Source organism: Oryctolagus cuniculus, chromosome 11 (genome assembly GCF_051225735.1).
Source record: "Oryctolagus cuniculus isolate XC-2025 breed Fujian yellow rabbit chromosome 11, ASM5122573v1, whole genome shotgun sequence".
In the NCBI taxonomy this organism is placed as follows: Eukaryota; Metazoa; Chordata; class Mammalia; order Lagomorpha; family Leporidae; genus Oryctolagus; species Oryctolagus cuniculus.
Window position 1 is genome coordinate 22,070,120 of NC_142877.1, and position 18,922 is coordinate 22,089,041.

Here is an 18,922-nt window from a genome sequence, read left to right on the forward strand (position 1 = left end):
AGTGCTGGGGAAGTGAGGAGGTCCAGCGCTGTCCTCCAGAGTGCTGGGTGCCACGTGCCAGGCCGTCGGGGACCTCCGGGTCACGTGGCTTCCCTCTGGGCAACCTCAGAACCACTCACGGTGCCTGCACTTGGGCAGTTCTCACTGAGTGGGCACTCCCGAGCCTCAGAAATGTGCACGCGTTCAGTGGTCTCACCATCTGATGCCAGCATCGTCACCCCCCGAGAGAACCCCGAGCCAGCAGCAGCCCTCCCCGCGCCCTGTGGACACGCAGAGAAAGGGACCGTGTCTGGCGTCTCCACTGGAGCACGGAGTTTGCAGTGCCATGCGTGGCATGGTGTGGCGTGGCGTGTCAGGGCGTTCCTCCATGGAATCTGCATTTCTAACAAGCTTCCCAGGAAGCTCTGGTGCGTGGGCCTGGGAAGGACTGCACACTTCTGGTCACTGCTTCCTTCCTGGGTGTGCCCGTCAGCAGCCTCACGGGGCAGCGCAGGCAACACTGGGGTGCAGGTGGGAGACGGGTGACTGTGGAAGTGGCTGGGCTGCTCTGGGAACTGGGCAGATTAACTGCAAGACAGCGTCACACAGGGGGATTTGGTCTCGACTCGAAGACTTTAATGTACATTATCCTCTTGGAAAAACATCTCCAAGGAAACAAGGCGAACCAGAAATCTTAACCAGCAGGGATTCCCATTCAAGGACCCGGCGTGAGCCCCACAGGAAGGCAAGGACTCAGATCACGGCCCCAGTCTGGCAGGGCAGTGGGGCCTGTGTGCCTGCCTAGACAGAACTCCGCCCACACAGGAGGGTGGGCTCACCTGCGGGCCTCTGGAAAGCCAGGAACGTCGCTCCTGATGACTGACAGCTCCACAGCAGGGCCGGCAAGACGCAGGCTGCCCGGGCCATCTCCAGCACCAGGAGGGGCAGGGAACCGCACCAGGGCCCGCGAGGTCTGCTCAGGGCAAGAACCTTTCTTTGTGTTCAGTGTCAGGTCAACAGAAGCAGTCCTGGAGGTTCTGGGGACATCGGGGAGGGCTGCCAAGCTCTACTTCTGGGTCGGAGGCCGCAGGCAGGGGCCAAACCACGGTTAGGAGGTGAGCCGCTGGGGCCCGAGGCCAGGACACAGAGCTGACCACTACTGGTCAGACGAAGCCCACTGTCCTCCCAGTGCAGGGCTTCCGGGAGCTGAGAGCCCATGTGCTGCCCTAGTCAGGGAGCGGCAGACTCTGGCTCGTCTCCCCATCTGACTTCACAGACCCCGGGCAGTGCGGGCGCCATCTGTGCCGCGGCCTGGAGCACACACCTCCCAGCGGCAGGAGCGAAGCCGTGGCTGAGGCGGATCTCGGGAGCCGCTCTAAGAGCCGGTCTGAAACTCAGTCAGGGTAGCACCATGGCCAGGCTGACAGGGAACCCACAAATGTACCTCGAGGCCCGGGAGACTCCTTGGCAAGGAAGGAACTTATTTATTGGTGACGGAGGGAACTGGCTCCATCTCTGCAGACCGGCAGGAGCACTGCCCTGGCTGTTCCAAGGACAGGAAGGGGCGAGTGGAGAGGCCAGGGCTGCAGCCACGCGGGAACGGGCGTGCCCGGCGCCAGCGCCCCTGGTCAGCCGGTGCTGGTGCCCTCAGGGAGCTCCACCACCACCGGAGCACAGTCTTCAGGCTCCGCAGCAAAGTCCCAGCGGAACTTCTTGGTCAAGTGAGCCTGGAACTTCTCTGCCTTCTTTCTCAGGGTGGCATCCACAGCAGTGCTACAGGCAGAGGAAAAGAAAACCTAGAGAGAACAGAGGACCAGTCACTCTCAGAACACGCAGGGGGCCGGAGAGCTGTGGAAATTCCCCGTGTGTTCAGCCCTCCAGGCTGGCAGAGCAGCTGCTGCAGGCACAGGCCCAGGACACCTGCTGCGCTCCCCTTCCCACCCCACCCCCAACCAAGACAGAAGGTCCAAACCCTGCTGAGGTGCCGGGGCAGGACTGGAAGGGCAGAGCTGCCCATGGCAGGAGGGCCAGCGGCGCCGTCACCCCAGCCTTGCCCCCGGGGGGATCCACTGGGCAGTAGCTCAGAGGAAGAGGCAGCTGCCACGGCAGCTGGTGGTGAGAAGACCCCGGGGCCGAGGGTGTGTAAGTGCACGGATCACACGAAGTCCCAGGCCCTAAGCCAGGAGCTCAACTGCTGCTCCAGTCTCCTCAACCTGCCATGGGCTGCCAGTTTGAGGCTTCCACCCCCCTTAAACGCCGTCTCTGATGCCCAATTTCTTATTTAATTGTAGTAACAGACACAATGTTCACCATTTTAACCACTAAGCACACAGTCCAGTGGCGTTAAACACACTCCCACTGTTGGGCAACCATCCCACTGCCTGTCCCCAGAACTTTAATCTTCCCCCGTGGAAATTCCACCCCCATTAATGTAAGCTCGCTGATGTCTCCTCCGCAGCCCCGACACCCCCTACCCCAAGCTCGACTATGAAGGTGACCCTTCTATGAAGGTGACCCATCTAGGTGCTCCGCGGAGGCAGAATTCTGTGACATCTGTCCTCTCGTGACATGTCCTCACGGCCCATCCACACTGCCACAGTGCTGCAATCCCCTGCCTCTCCGCGGCCGAGCGATGCTCCCCCACGTGGCCGGCTCCGACCTTCACCGGCCGTGGACGCAAGGGCTGTTTGCGCCTCCGGCTGTGGGCCTGATGCTACTGTGAACTCAGGCATGCGAACACCGGCTCTGCTCTCGCTTCTCTCGGGGACAGCTCACACGTGGGGTCACTTGGCACAGCCATTCTGGGCTTTGTTTTTTGAGGAACCACCACACTATTTTCACATAGCTGCTACGCCATCTTGCATTCCCACGAACAGTGCACAGAGCTTTCATTTTCACCATGTCCTAGACAATTCCAGTTATTACTGCTGTTTAATTTTATAATGGGCCTGAGGTTAAGCTTACTGTGGTTTTTATTTGCATTTTCCTAATGACAGGGACGTATGGGCCATGCCTAGGTCTATCTTCTTTGGCGAATGACTGTTTAAGCCCGCTGCCCCTTTTAACTGGGCTGTTGTTGCTGTTGAGGTACAGGAGGTCTTGACTCATTCTAGGTATTACTCCCTTACTTTGACGTTCTCATAATGCAAACACTGGCGGGGGAGAAGAGCCATTTTCTCCACATCTGAAACCCCACTCCAGATTGTGCCAGATCACAGTCCCTTCTAAGGATCTAGCAATCTCGTTACTCCTTTTTACACCATCTTACTGATTTCAGAAAAGGTTCAGAGTACCCAAGTGAGAAGACTCCAGAATGCCTCTCAGGAGGAAAGGAGGCTGAGAGAGGGAAGTGACTGGGCCGTGGCCGTCCAGCAGGGAAGGAAGGCGGGGTTTTCCCAGGCCACCCCCAGACACGGGAGTTGGCCGCAGCTCTTTGATCCACAGCTGGCCCTCAGACCACCAAGGAAGGGTTCTGGGCTCTGGGGCCCCGCCTCGCTCTGGCGGACTTGCAGCTGATCCAAGCACAGCACTCTGCCAGCTGCTTCTCCCTCCTCCTGTCAGCAGCCTTGGAGCCACTCTGGGGGGCTGGTGGTGGCAGTAGCAGAGGCAAAGTGATGGGATGGGGGATGAGGAACAGAATTTGGCTTCAACAACTTGGGAATAGACTAGACAGGAGTGGGAAGTGTAGCCACAGCAAATGGCAGATCGATAACTCATTAGAGGGACTGTGGGATCTCAGGGCAGTAGGGAAGCCAGCAGTTAGCCTGTCTGCAGGCAGCTAATGGACCCTGCCCTGGGTGCCAGGGAAACTTCATTCAAATGGCATTGGCTCTGGAGGCCTGCACCCATGGGTGTGACCCCAAAGGTGGTGGGGAACCTGCTAGGCTGAATAAGCAAAAACCTCTTCCTGTTTCTTACACAGTAACCTGTACTTGCCTCTCTACGGCCATGTAGAACAGCTGGCCACACGTGCTCAGGTCTCCCCAGTGCCTTGCTACGTGCCAGCGCTGGTCCCTTCCCTCTGCTTTCTTCCCCTTCACCGGCCGGTTTCTACCTGTGACTCCCGCTCGGCTCAGATGGAACAGACTGTTCCTCTGTGCTCCAACACCCAGGGATACCCGGATCACGGCCCTAGTCTCAGTGAGGTAACAGGTCGTTTCCTGTTGATCCTGCCCATGAGGCCCAAGGGCTCCGGCATAGCTCCCTGGCACACGGTGGGCAAGGGTGAACAGAAGAACAAAGACCACTGGTTCCTGGAAAACCTGTTTGTGCTTCTTTGCACAGTGCCTGACACCAGACCATGCTCGAAGAGCTGATGTGCTGGAGAGCAGTTCACCCCAGGGAGGGGGCAGCTTGGTTACCAGGCCCCTCATGCTGCCGGCCCACAAGTCCCCTGGGACATGCCCGTCAGAAAGGCCCACGCTCAAATGAACTGCTCTGTTTCCCCGCACTGGGCCTGGGCCTCCTGTACTGCATTCTCATGCCGTGCTTGTATCACAGCGATCTGTACCCTTTAAGAGCAGGGACCGAGGCACGATTGTCATATCGTAATATATCACATTGCCCTGGGCCTAGCGAAGAATCAGGGCGCCCGGGCTGCTCCCTCAACACTGTGAATGAGACACAGGAACTGCTCTACATTTGGCACTGGCCAGCAGTGCGAGGCTGGAAGGAGCTGGGCTCACATTCATCACCCACCCTCCCCACCCATCTTTCAAGCACTGCCTGGGAGTAAAATCAACTAGAGGCGGGTACGACAGAAGCCTTCAGTCTAAAAAATAAGGCTTCTAATTTGAAAAGTGCTTGGTCCTTTTTAAAGAACCTGTCAGCTTACTCTTTACTACAAGCCGGGGAGGTAGGAGGACAGGAGATGACTATTCCCACTGCACAGGCGAGGATGCCTGGTGTGCTGCGTCACGCGGCGGCAGACGCTGAGCAGAACCCCGTCCAGCAGGGAGCTCAGTCCACTCCTTCCCCTCCGAGCCCCCTTGTCTTACAGAGGTACAGTCCCCTGGATGGCTGGCCTCAGCACTCCTATAGGGAGGCCGGCTGCTCTGGAGGCAGGCGCTCTGCAGGCCTCCAGGGCCCAGGGCATCGCCCAGGCTGACCTTTTTAAAACACACACACACACACACACACACACACACACACAAATCAACCTTATTGGGGCATAATATACACATAATTAAATTCACTCATTCACACGCAGCCACCACATGATAAACATAGAGGGTTTCCTTTCAGTATCTAGCTCTGAGCCTGATGGCCCATACAGACTTGTGTAGCCATCACCCCAGAAAACTCCATACTGCTGCCCCTTAGCTGTCAAACCCTCCCTTCATACCAAGTCCCTGGCACCCACTGATCTATTTTTTTTTTAAGATTTATTTATGGGGCCGGTACTGTGGCGTAGTGGGTAAAGCCACCGCCTGCAGTGCCAGCATCCCGTATGGGTGCCGGTTCAGGTCCTGGCTGCTCCACTTCCAATCTAGCTCTCTGCTGTGGCCTGGGAAAGCAGTGGAAGATGGCCCAAATCCTTGGGCCCCTGCACCCGCGTGGGAGACCCAGAAGAAGCTCCTGGCTTTGGATCAGTGCAGCTCTGGCTGTTGTGGCCAATTGGGGAGTGAACCACCGGATGGAAGACTCCCCCGGCCACTTCTCCTTCTCTCTCTGTGTAACTCAAATAAATAAGTAAATCTTAAAAAAAAAAATAAAAGATTTATTTATTTGAAAGGCAGAGAGACAGAGAATTCCTCCATTTGTTGGTTCACTCCCCAAGTGGCCACAACAGCTAGACCTGGACTGATCCAAAGCCAGAAGCCAGAAGCTTCCTCTAGGTCTCCCAGGCGGGTGCAGAGGCCCAAGAACTTGGGCCATCTTCTGCTGCTTTCCCAGGCCGTCGCAGAGAGCTGCATAAGAATTGGAATAGCTAGGACTCAAACCGGCGCTCATATGGGATACTGGTACTGCAGGCAGTGGCTCCACCTGCTATGCCACAGTGCTGGCCCCACTGATCTATTCTTGACCTCTTAATTTCACAAATTTCATGTTTTAAAAGTTTCATAATTACAATTCAGAAAAGGGGAGGTTTAAAAAGTAATTAATTTCCAAGCAATAATTTATTCTCTGATTAATTTTATGACTTTTTCAGAAAAATTAATAACGATCTGCTTATTTTATCGATTAAAGTGAAATCCAGGGGCCAGTGCTGTGGCACAGTGGGTTAAAGCCCTGGCCTGAAGTACTGGCATCCCATATGGGCACCAGTTCTAGTCCCAGCTGTTCCACTTCCAATCCAGCTCCCTGCTGTGGCCTGGGAAAGCAGTAGAAGATGGCCCAAGTCCTTGGGCCCCTGCACCCATGAGGGAGACCCGGAAGAAGCTCCTGGCTCCTGGCTCTGGATTGGCACAGCTCCGGCTGTTGTGGCCATCTGGGGAGTGAACCAGCGGATGGAAGACCTCTCTCTCTGTCTCTGCCTCTCTCTGTAACTCTCTTTCAAATTAAAAAAAAAAAAAATCTTTTTTTAAAAAAAATAAGTGAAATCCAGTGAACATTTTTTAATATGACTGAGAAATGAATCAACTTAATGTCGGCAGATGAATCCTGGATATTTAAAAAATACTTTCGCAATGGGATGATAACATTTGGTGAACAAATGGATTTCTCTAAACAAGCACCCTCATTAGGTGTTTTTCTTCAAATTATATATAATTTTTTAAAAAAGATTTATTTATTTATTTGAAAGTCAGAGTTATACAAAGAGAGGAAAGGCAGAGAGAGGGAAAGAGGTCTTCCACCCGATGAGGTCTTCACTCCCCAAATGGCCGCAACGGCCGGAGCTGTGCCGATCCAAAGCCAGGAGCTTCTTCCGGGTCTCCCACGTGGGTGCAGGGGCCCAAGGACTTGGGCCATCTTCTACTGCTTTCCCAGGCCACAGCAGAGAGCTGGATCAGAAGTGGAGCAGCTGGGTTTCGAACTGGTGCCCATATGGGATGCCGGTGCTTCAGGCCATGGCATTAACCTGCTGCACCACAGCGCCGGCCCCTCAAATATATATAATTAAAACTTCAATCATTAAAGTATTAAAATTTTTAAAGTATTTTAGTCATCAACAGAGTCTTTTTAAAATTCAAGTTGAACATACTGAGTTCAAGTCAGGTCGCTTTGAGAAAGCCAGAACATCAAGTTAGACAGCCAAGTCCCTATCTTAGCCTATTTTTTTTTTTAGCTAGAACAGAAATGAAATTTCTGATTTTTTTTTCAATTCCCAAATGATTATTCAATTTAGAGTGAAACTACCCACAGGTAAAACACTTTCCACTTGCAGCAGAAAGTGGTGATAAAATCAAGACCATCGATTCACAGCGACCTGAAAAGCAGCAGGAATACTGTTTTCTGAGTCAGTTTAAAGAATTTGGGCTGGGGGCTGGTATTGCTGCCTTTGACACCTGCATCTATATCAGAGTGCCGGTTCAGTTCAAGTCCTGGCTGCTCCACTTCTGATCCAGTGCCCTGCTAATGTGCCTGGAAAAGCAGCAGGGGATGGCCCAGTACTTAGGTTCTTGCTACCCACACATGAGCCCCAGACAGAGTTTCAGGCTTCTGGCTTTGGCCTGGACCAGTCTCCACTGCTGTAGCCATTTGGGGAATGAGCCAGCAGAGGGACAATCTCTGACTCTCCCTCTTTCCTGACACTCTGCCTTTCAAATAAATAAAATTGTAAAAACACCAAAGAAGAATTTGGGATGTTCACACGCTGGGCTCTAATCATATGTGGGGAGTCCAATACAGACTGTAGATTCCAAAGCTTAGCCTTGCCATCCACCTACTACCTCTGCTGACCTTGGACAAAATTATGTGACCTCTCTGAGCCAGTTTCCTGTACAACTTCTAGCATCGCGGTGAGGCCTAAATGAGAGAACACACATAAAGCATGCCAAGGTGATAGCTGATAGCAGGTAGGGTAGGAGGAGGCCAATGCATTCATCACAGCTGGTGTGAGGATAAAAATACTCCAGCCATTACTGTCAGAGTCAGTGTTTCCCCTGGAGAGTCACAGATGGACACGGTCATCTGGAACACTGGCAAGAAATGCAGCTGGAAAATACCTATGGCCTATTGTGGCTAAACGGATATTAAAGAAAGAAAAACAGGTTACGGGCTGTATACTGAAATGCTATGCAAGTGGCTATATAAGCTCTTACTTTGTACAGAACTCACTCTAACATACTATTAAATGCAGATTATCCTCTCATTGGTTTTAAATGAATTATGATGACTTAAGTTGCTTTAAATAAAAAAAAAACCTATCTATTTTTGTAAAACAACATTTATTCAAGCTAAATCCAAGGGATTTGTAAAACCAGTGGCATCCATTCAAAAGGGCCTCACATAGCAAAGTGAAAAGAAAATTAATGGTTGAGGCCATTACATGGCTGATTTTATCCATGCTAATGTGGCTGTCTTTAAAAGCTTACATACATGGGGCCAGCACTGTGGCGTAGCGGCTGAAGCCACCACCTGCAGTGCCAGCATCCCGTATGGGTGCTGGTTCGGGTCCTGGCTGCTCCACTTCCGATCCAGCTCTCTGCTATGGCCTGGGAAAGTAGTGGCAGATGGCCCAAGTGCTTGGGCCCCTGCACCCCTTTGGGAGACCCAGAGGAAGCTGCTGGCTCCTGATTGGCACAGATCCGGCCATGTGGCCATCTGGGGAGTGAACCAGCAAAGACCTTTCTCTCTGCCTCTGCCACTCTGCTCTGCCTTTCAAGTAAATAAATAAATCTTAAAAAAAAAAAAAAAAAGCACATGTCCTGGATTTCTCTAAATAATGACATGGTAAAAAGTCCAAAACAGAATTTTCCAACCATCAGCTCTGCACCACCCACCTGGGTATCTAGCAATCCAGCTGGGCCGTTTCTGCTTTGTAAATCATTGCTGGCAACAAAGCCGCGGCAGTTAGAGCTCAGCTGCTGGTTGTGCTGACGGCGGAAGGGACAGCCAGCAGCACTGTGGCCCTCCTGTGTGCGACAGCATCGGCTCACGTCACGAGGGGAGCACATCATTCCTTCGGGCACAGCCACTGCCAGAGACAAGTTAACAGGCTGATGCCTGCTCCCGCAGCTCCACAGCCTGTAACGGGGGGATTACCCCACGAGGAAGAATTAGGGACGTAATTCTCTATCAAGAACCAATAAAAGGGCCGGTGCCACAGCTCACTAGGCTAATCCTCCGCCTTGCGGTGCTGGCACACCGGGTTCTAGTCCCGGTCAGGGCGCCGGATTCTGTCCCGGTTGCCCCTCTTCCAGGCCAGCTCTCTGCTGTGGCCTGGGAGTGCAGTGGAGGATGGCCCAAGTGCTTGGGCCCTGCACCCATGGGAGACCAGGAGAAGCACCTGTCTCCTGCCTTCGGATCAGCGCGGTGCGCCAGCCGCATCGCGCCGGCCACGGTGGCCACTGGAGGGTGAACCAACGGCAAAGGAAGACCTTTGTCTCTGTCTCTCTCACTGTCCACTCTGCCTGTCCAAAAAAAAAAAAAAAAAGAACCAATATAAAGGACAGTTTTAACTCGTGAACTGGAATATACCAGGTACAAGGTGTCAGCTTGACTGGCTCATCCCTAGGGCCTGCACGAGTCCTATAACTCCCACAGCTGCAGCCAGCTTCCTGCTCACAGGGACTCTCCCAGCAGTACCCCAGCTTCAGAAAAGTGGTCTGGACCTGAGCCCCAGGCCCTGCCAGTGTCTCCACTGCAGTCAGTCACTGTGTTCAGTAACACTGGGGCAGAAGCACAGGCAGGAAACCAGAATTCAGGCTGGGCACACATCCTGATTTCCTCATACTAGCTGTGTGAAATCAGATACATAATCGACCTCTCTGAGTTGCTTTTCTCATTTGTAAATCAGGAACAATCCCTCCTGCCCTCCCGGGTTCCAGAGATTAAATGAGGGGACACATCTATCACGACACATATGACGCCTGCTACCCAACAGGCATTAATGAGTGCTCACTCGTTCCTTCTCTTAGCTGCGGTAGGAGTGGGAGGTTAAGTGAACTGTCACGTTATACGGGCAGGGGGGTCTCACACACAGGGACACATCGTATGGAAACTTAGAACTGGCCACTTTGGTCTCTTCTGTACATAAGAAAGTTACAAGACACGAGTGACAGAGGCTGTCCCAAGTACAAAAAGGAAAGTAATCTGTTTGCACAGGGAGGAAACAGCACAGGATGAAGACTGTGAGTTGTTTGAAGCTTCTTCCCTAATTACCACTCATAATGAAAATTTAATTGCCAAGTTAAAAGCAAATTCCACTTTTTCTGTCAGAATCTCCGCAGAAACTGGCACATTTTGTTTGAACAGGAAATCACAGTTACTTTACTGCTTAAATGAGATCTAAGGAGCTGCAGATGGTTCACTGGGAATAACAAGCTTCGACACTCTGCCCTGCTGGGTTGCGGCAAACGCAGCTACGGGAGGACGAAAAGCTGTTCTGAGCTGAGTAACCACAAGAGCGGAGGGGATTCAAATTGCAAGAACCCCAGTGCCAGGCCTCTGGAGGCAAGGCGGGGCGGGGCTCCACAGGGCGTCGCCGATGGAGGATCTACAACGGAATTGGAGAGGGACGCCAGGAAGCATCCCAAGTGAAGGAACTGGAGTTAAGAAGCCTGTGGGTCACAGGAGCCGAGCAAGAGATCAAGAGGGACGCTCCAGAGGCTGCCTCCGCACCCTTGCCTCCACTCTGGCCCACGGAGGTCAGCCACAGCTGCTCACCTGCAGGGTGCTGGTGAGGAAGTTGTCCTGGGAGACGATGTCCACAAAGAAGTCGGCAGGGATCTCGCCGAGCTGGTGGTACAGGATGGAGATGAGGTTGACGTAGAGGGCGTGGTGCTTCACCATGGCTGCCTCTGACCGGCACAGGAGGTTCAGGAGCCGCTTCCAGTGCTCGAATGCCTCGTACACATTCCCCAGCAGGAAGCACACAAAGGCAAACTGGAGTTCACCTGGAAGACGCAGAGGAAAAATGACCCCAAGGGCCAAGAGTGCCAGCAGACACTACTGCACACCCTTCACAAGGTCAGTTCCACCGGACCTCAGCAATGGATGACGTTTTATCCCTGTCACTCCCACAAAGCCTAGTCTGGGATTCAGCATACAGAAGGTGCTCACTAAGTGCCTTGAAAGACCAAAGTGTTGCTTTAAGTTTCTATAAAATCAAACTGTAAGAGAAGAGGTACTCCTATCTCTGCTGGCATTTTAAAACTTGACAAAATGTGTCAATGGATACTATGCCAAGTAGATCCCACACCGGGATGCCCTCAGGTTACTAGGACAGCATGTTCAAGGCAAAGCTGCCCAAGCCTGATGCTCCCGGGGCTGAAGCGAGATGACGGGCCCTGTGTGACCCTGGCTGTGGCTCTAACGAGCGCCCCAGGTGACTCCGATGCAGATGACCCTGCTCCAAGGTCAGGGATATGCAGCATTCCACCAGACATCCCTCACCTCACTCCACAAGGTGATCGGGGAGGTGCTATGTGCTTCCTTTTCTAGATGAGGTCAAGGCCTGCACACAGCCACACATCTAATGCTTCACAATTAGTACAATGGGAAGTGAAAGCAGATTCTCCATCGGGTGAGAACAGTTCCAGAGACTCGAAGAACAGGAAGACTCAGGAGGACTTATTCCAGATCATTTTTGTGTGTTTAATCACAGGGCTCTGTGCCTGACTCTCGCGCAGCTTGGTGGCTAAGAGCATGGGCTCTGTCACCAAACTGCCTGAACTCAAACCTTAGCGCCACTTCCTAGCACCTGTGTGGCCTTGGCGGCATGCACACAAGCGGGCCGTGAGAAGAACAGACGCACTCACCACCAAGTACCTTTCACTACATAGCGCCTGAGCTCTGTCATCCCTCAGAGACCTGAACAACTAGATTCCCGTCCCTAAGCTTGGAGAACAAAGTTTGATTTGTGTGAGTGGCTACCTGGTCTAGATATTCTGGACATCTGACCAATATTTTCAAAGTATAATCACATTTTCATTCTAAAATTGAGGTTAATGATTTGCTTCTGCAGTTGGTTTTTCCTGATCAGTTTGTGAAACTTCTTTGCATTTAGGGAATTTACTTGAATGCATCCATTTCTAGTATCATTTAAAAATAAATTATGAAGCCGGTGCCGCGGCTCACTAGGCTAATCCTCCACCTTGCGCCGCCGGCACACGGGGTTCTAGTCCCGGTCAGGGCGCCGGATTCTGTCCCGGTTGCCCCTCTTCCAGGCCAGCTCTCTGCTGTGGCCCGGGAGTGCAGTGGAGGATGGCCCAGGTACTTGGGCCCTGCACCCCATGGGAGACCAGGATAAGTACCTGGCTCCTGCCATCAGATCAGCGCAGCGCGCCAGCCGCGGTGGCCATTGGAGGGTGAACCAACGGCAAAGGAAGACCTTTCTCTCTGTCTCTCTCTCTCACTGTCCACTCTGCTTGTCAAAAAAATAAATAAAATAAATAAAATAAAATAAATTATGGGAGATGGTGCTGTGGCATAGTGGGTTAAGCCGCTGCCTGCATTGCAGGCATCCCATACAGGCGCCAGCTTGAGACCCGGCTGCTCCTCTTCCGATCTAGCTCTCTGCTATGGCCTGGGAAAGCAGCAGCAGATGGCCCAAGTCCTTTAGCCCCTGCACCCACTTGGGAGACCCAGAAGAAGCTCCTGGCTCCTGGCTTCATTTCAGCGCAGCTCTGGCCATTACGGCCAACTGGGGAGTGAACCAGCAGATGAAGACCTCTCTCTCTCTCTCTCTCTTTCTCTGTGTAACTCTGACTTCCAAATAAATAAATAAATATTTAAAAATAAATAATTATGACATCAGAAATCATTTCAAAGAGCTGAAAAATATAGTTAACATGTATAAGAGCTTTTCACAAGATAATATTCTGCAGAATTGAAATGTTTAACAGGTAGAAAACAGGGTTTCTATTTAATTTTAAGCTGGAATTTCAAATGTTGCTTACTAGATGAAAATACTAGGGAATGCAATCATTTGCACTCATTAAAATGTCCCATATATCAGCTGAGTCAATGATGAAAAATCCTTTATTCAAATTTATCATCAGTCTTCCAGTAGGAAGATATGCAAATTAGCTGGACAATTTGTAAAAAAAAAAAACATACATATATATAAACAGCGGTTAAGGATGTGACAAATGTTTGCTGTTATTAGCATTGAAAAAAATAGAAACCAGAAACCACTTTCCAATCACCCAGCTGGCAGTGGCCTTTGCTGACCTGCCACGCTCAGTGCTGTCACAGGTGACGGTGGCAGCCTCCGACCCCTGGTCTGCACACCCAACACCCAGCACTTTGAACCCCAAACTTATGCGTTAAGCACCACAAGAGGGTTCATCAGGCAACAGTTATAATAGAGAGAGGAAGACAAGGTTCATCAACAGAAAATTGGTTGGGAACTGCAGAACACCAAGTAGCCACTGTACTCAGTGACCTGGGAAATCAGAAAACAAAGGATTTTAATCCTGTTTTTGTAAAAAGTCACATACAAACCTAAACACAATGGAATTTTTAAAAGAGTAAAAGGAATCACACAGAAAGACAAAAAATGAAATGAAATAAACAGAGATGCACAGATGAAAAAGGAATATAAACACATCAAAATAAAAAATGGTTATTTCTAGGCGATGGGATAGGGAATGAAGTTAATTTTGTTCTATGATGAACATACATTTTAACAACGGGGAAAGCAATAGTAAAAACCATAACAGTTTTTTTACAAAGGCAGTGGCCTGGTGTGGGCTAGCAAGGAGAATAACATCCTGCAGGTCAGGGACACTGAGGAAGCAGGAACAAAGGTCTAGCCTAGGAACCAAGAGCCCAGGGCTCCAGTCCCAGTTTGACCACTTAGTTGGCCAAAGCCTTCTCCCTATAGGGCTAGGTCATCAGTGGTTCCCAAACACAGGAACACCGGCACCAGGTTCACCTAGAATGTTTATTAGGTACCCAGACGAACAGATCAATTACTGGAACCCTAGTCCCAGTCTCCAATCAAAACCTTCAGCGTAAAGAGTAAGATACCTCCGTACCAGGGGAATACCGTGTGAGTCTGTCTCCTGGACAGGTTAAACCCCGCACACCACTGCATCCACATGTACCCCTACTGACATTCTCCCCGCCCACTCCCACACAGCCACGCTCCTCTCACCAAGCACGTCCTGGGGGCTGCCGGGGAACTGCCTGCCGAGCACCATCTCCAGGGCATAGCTCAGGTCCATGCTGTGCCTGGTTATCTCTGCCGGCGTGGCCCCTGCCGGGAACATCTGCGTGGGCAGCTCTGAGAAGCGGATCTCTGTCCCGGCTCTGGGCTTCATCTCGGGCAGCCGGGCCAGGCCCTCCTGGTAGCTTTTACACTCTGTGCCACACTGGGGCAGATTCTGGCCCACCCGGTCCTTGGTGTGCTTCATGGCGAGCACAGGCAGCACGTCTGAGAAGGCACAGATCTGCCGGCTCTCAGGCTGCAGCCTCTCCACGGTGGCCTCACTGATGAAGGAGGTGAGTGAGATCCACTTCTTCAGTGTGGCATAGGGGTAAGGTCCCAGGAACTGGTCCAGCTCTTGGAGATTGGCCCTCATGGCTTCCACTTCGGCCTCTGGGGCTGGGCACAGGTCCACCTCTTCCCGGACTGTGTTCCAGCGCAGCACAGTCAGCCCCCGCTGCTGCAGGCTGAGGAAGAAGCCCATACGAGGGCCCACCTCCCTGGGATTGGCCTTGTCCACAGCGCTGTAGTGTAGGAAGTGGATGCCCGGTGGGATCATCTTCACGCCCCGGAACTTGGGCCCCACCTCCCAGGAGTTGTAGTCAATGCCAAACTCTGTCCCCTTGGGCATGTTCAGGATGACCACAGTGGCCCCTTCAAAGAAGAGGCACTTGGCTAACTCGGGATCCATCTGCATGGCAGCCATTGGGCCAGCGGCGGGTGACCGAAAGGAACCCCTTCCCTCTTGTGCTCCGGAACAGCTGAAAGAGAAGGACATTAGAGCGAATCAGGAGTTGCAAGGAGGATGCTGGGCATTCCGCACGCGCCAGGCACCGGATTAGACGCCTGACCCGATTATCTCCCGAATCCTCACGACACCCTGCATCTGTCTCACAGATAAGGAACATAACAAGGAGACAGAAGGGTATTTTTGCATTTTGATTTAACAAACAAGAGCACTCACTTGACAGCTAGCGAGACACCAGCTAACGAAAAGTGGAATGTTCCAGGGCACTTAAGGACCCCAGTCAGCAACCATGTACCCCCTGCAGGCCAGCGTCCTTTCTGCTGTCCACTTGGATCTACTCCCCATCTCTCTTACAACAGAGGATGAGGGTAGAAAAAGCCTGGATGGTTCATCCTCAAATACTCCTGAATCATCTTAAACTATAATCCTGCCTCAAACCTGTCGCCGGAGTCCCAGAGGGTTTGAGAAGGATTAAGTCAAGGACACACGGAGTTCCCGTCAGCACCTAAAATTCACAAAAGGCTGACGGAGTGGAAGCTTTTCAACCCCAGATCCCTTCTTTCACTCATTAAAAACCCGAACTCCAAGGAGTGAGACAACCTCCTGAAGGGCCCGCATTCCTCCAGGACGGATCGGGAGGCAGGGCTGACCTAGGACGGTACAGGGAAGAGAAAGCGCTAGAACACCTACACCTCCTTCACCTGCCTCTGTCCTGCCGTGGGGACGGGCAGACGCTGCTAAACCCCCGCAGGCACAAGCGGCCTCTGCCTCGACCAATGGCTGCAGTGGAACTGATTCAAACCCATCAATTACCTAGTCTCCCAGCCCTAGGAGACCCACCTACTCAACCCAACGCCTACTCCCTGAGCGCCTGCACTGGGCCCCAGAAGAAACACCCAGCAAGTAGCAGTTAATGCCCTCCCGCTGCTTCCAGTGTCGCCAGACAACCCAGTAAGACATCACAAGTCCCCAGAAAACTCGGCCTCCGGTTTCCCTCTGTCCACACTTTCAATTTTAAACACTCAAAGAGCGCAGAAAGGAAGCCCAGCCCCTTTCCAAGAACACTAAGAGCTATTTTATCACTACTAGAAAGGACTCTGCAAATCCGCCTTTTTTTTTTTTCAAAGTTCAAAATGGGTTAAGAAATTAACTGAGAAGGTCTCAACCGGCACTCCTTTTCTTAAGTGAAAAGAACAGAACTGATAGGATGTCCGACTGCTACGTCCTGAGTAGTGAGGACAAGCACTGTTTTCTAAAGCTTTAGGTGCTGGGTGGACACTTATTTGGTGGTGACACGGAATCTATTTGTTACAGCAGGGTCACAGTCAAGAAGCTTGACAGCCGCTGTTCCGAATAATTCGTACGTTCGCCTTCCCTACCCCTAGCCCGAATGCGCAGGACCAGTGCGCCTCAGCCGGCTTCCCTGCCCCCGCGCGGCCTCCTGGAGCCCCAGCAGCGGCTGGCACACGGCCTGGCCCAGAGCTGGTGCCGGGCGAAGGAACTTTGCACCCCAACAACCCGTCTCAGAGCCGGGTCTCTGAGCAGACCGTCACGGCCACCGCCGCCGCCACACTTAACACCCTCCGCGGGGCTTCCCGGCCGGCTCCGGGGAGCCCCCAATCCTGGCCCTGACCCACAAGGCCCGCGCCGTCGGGGCCCCTGCGCGCGCTCTGCTCCGGCCACCCGGGCCTCTCGGACCCTCAACGCGAGGCAGAAGCCTCCCTCGGCTCAGGTTCGCCTCCCCAGGGGAGCTTCCTCGCCCGCACGACGCTCGCGGCTGTCTGCACCCCGGCGTTCGCTAGACGCTCAGCCTACTACAGCCGATTCACTGTGCAGCCCGAATCAGCGGCTGGGTTCGGGGAAGCCACGCAGCGGGCGCCTGGCGCCCCGGCGGCGGCGTCTCAGGAGGGCCTCGCGAGGCCCACACCGGCGAGGGGGAACCAGCGCAGGACGTGCCGCGGTTCCGAGCCGAGAAGACAGGCGCGCTGGCCACAGGCACAAAATCACAGGAGGAAAAAAAGAGGACAGAAGGCCGCACTCACCGCCCGCAACCTCGGGTACCGCGGAAACGCACCGGAAGTTCTCCCGCTGGGGCGCCGGTTGGGCGCGACCGAGAAAGCGGCCCCCTGGAGTCCTCGGTCGCGGGAAGAACGGCCCGGGCCTACAGGTTCCGTGCGGTCGAAAGTTGTCTTCTGTGGCTCGTACTTTCTCCTTTTTTAGCTCTTGCATCTTGGAAAACAATTTTCCTGAAGCTGTACATTTTCTATCCCCTTCCCAGGACAAATCCACGAACCTAGTTAGTCCTTTGCCTAGTCCTTTGCTTTGGTAACCAGGACTGTAGGATTTAGCTGAAAAAGGGAGGCGGGGCGCGGGAACAGCCATCAGAGAACCTGAACTTTCTGGAGCTTGTTTTTAGAGGATGTTCCAGGAGAGCTTGTCTTGGGACACAGCACTCGGAGGGGACCAGACCACCACAGACAAGGCGCAGTTCAAGCTGCGAGAAGCCCGTCTGGGGGGTGGGTGGTGGGTGTTGTGGCATGGTGGTTAAGAAGCTGTCTGGGACAACCATGTACCAAACCAGAGTGCCTGTGTCGAATTCCAGCCCTTGACGTCTGACAGCTTCCTGCTGATGCTCCTCCTTGGAGGCAGCAGGTGAGGGCTCAAGTGCTTGGGTCCCTGCCACCTCACAGGGAGACCTGGATGGAGTTCCTGGCTCCTGGCTTTGGCCTGACCCAGCTCTGGCTGCCGCGGGCATTTGGGAAGTGAACCAGCGGGTGCGAGCTCTGTCTGTCTCTGTGTGCATGTGTGTGTCTTTCTCTTGGTATCTCTCAATGAAAAATAAATTCAGGAACAGGCTTTTGGCGCCGTGGTTAAGACACCACTTGGGAGGGGCCGGCGCCATGGCACAGTGGGTTAGTCCTCCACCTGCGGCACCGGCATCCCAGACAGACACCGGTTCTAGTCCCGGCTGCCCCTCTTCCAGTCCAGCTCTCTGCTGTGGCCCGGGAAAGCAGTAGAAGATGGCCCAAGTCCTTGGGCCCCTGCACCCATGTGGGAGACCAGGAAGAAGCTCCTGGCTTCTGGCTTTAGTCGGCCCAGCTCTAGCCATTGTGGCCATCTTGGGAGTGAACCAGTGGATGGAAGACCTCTCTCTCTCTCTCTCTCTCTCTGCCTCTGCCTTTCTATAACTCTTTCAAATAAATAAATCTTTAAAAAAAGATAAAGTGAAAATAAATACAACTTTTAAAAAAGAAACCAGTTTTAATCAGAGCTTCATGGTCAAGCTGCACTTTTGTCATCATAATACTAAATTCTGCATCTGGGGAGGAGTTGGATCATGTATGAAGATGTCTGCTGCTTACATGTGAGAGCAGGAGGGGCCTCCCCTCCTCTTTGGCTGCATCTCAGTGCTCACACCCAGGCTACGAGAGCGCTGGCAGACTGCTTCTCAGGTCGGGTTCCGGGATGGCACCATCCCACTCTCCTGTACTTGAGGCTGATTAATGGGTAACACCCTGGGCAGACGGACCCCAGCCTCAGGCAGTCCTGGCCACCTGGTAGCAGTAGTCAGAGACTCAGCCACGGTCCTGGTCAAGTCGCACTTCCGGTCACGCTCAGCCCTGGCAGCAGCAGTCACCGCATCAGTCCCTCCAGCCATAACCATCCGGTGGCCTCCAGGCCTGGTGTCATATGTCAGATATGACACGCATGTGCACTCCGAGGGAAGAATCCTGCCTCCCCCATAGCCCCAGTAAGTCGGCCTTGGTGTTCCCAACCTACAGGAGAAACGGATGCTCCCAGAGGTGCCACACAGCCGGAGAGCGGCACAGTTAGGACGCAAAGAACATCTGACAGGCTGTTCTTGTCGCTGTCCTGCCGCACCTTAGCTCGTCAGTCACGCTTCCTCAGGGACAGCTGGGCATGCCAGCCGTCAGTGG

At 53.0% G+C, this 18,922-nt stretch overlaps 1 protein-coding gene across 3 annotated transcripts; it reads right to left on the bottom strand.

Annotated features, from left to right (window-relative positions):
- Positions 1-593: 593 nt before the first annotated feature.
- AAR2 (AAR2 splicing factor) lies at positions 594-17,164 on the bottom strand. Of its 3 annotated transcripts, none has more exons than XM_089308033.1 (4): positions 17,059-17,164; positions 14,186-14,997; positions 10,750-10,979; positions 594-1,775 (listed from the first exon to the last, which is right to left on the bottom strand). In XM_089308033.1, the coding sequence occupies exons 2-4, from the start codon at positions 14,940-14,942 to the stop codon at positions 1,608-1,610; spliced, it is 1,155 nt and encodes a 384-aa protein (XP_089164159.1). In that variant the 5' UTR covers positions 14,943-14,997; positions 17,059-17,164; the 3' UTR covers positions 594-1,607. The 3 variants fall into 3 exon arrangements, with proteins under 3 accessions (XP_089164159.1, XP_008254261.1, XP_002710869.1); XM_008256039.5 differs by having other exon boundaries at positions 17,027-17,065; XM_002710823.6 differs by lacking the exon at positions 17,059-17,164 and adding an exon at positions 15,201-16,118.
- Between the last annotated feature and the right edge of the window lie 1,758 nt (positions 17,165-18,922).

What these genes read in the sequence shown, in the direction of transcription:
- AAR2 (XM_089308033.1), bottom strand. Translation starts at nt 14,942, where the DNA reads ATGGCTGCCATGCAGATGGATCCCGAGTTAGCCAAGTGCCTCTTCTTT. An exon ending in CAGCCCCCAGGACGTGCTTG is followed by an intron (nt 10,980 to 14,185) that starts GTGAGAGGAGCG and finishes TGCGTCTTCCAG; the next exon opens with GTGAACTCCAGTTTGCCTTT. An exon ending in TCCTCACCAGCACCCTGCAG is followed by an intron (nt 1,776 to 10,749) that starts GTGAGCAGCTGT and finishes TGTTCTCTCTAG; the next exon opens with GTTTTCTTTTCCTCTGCCTG.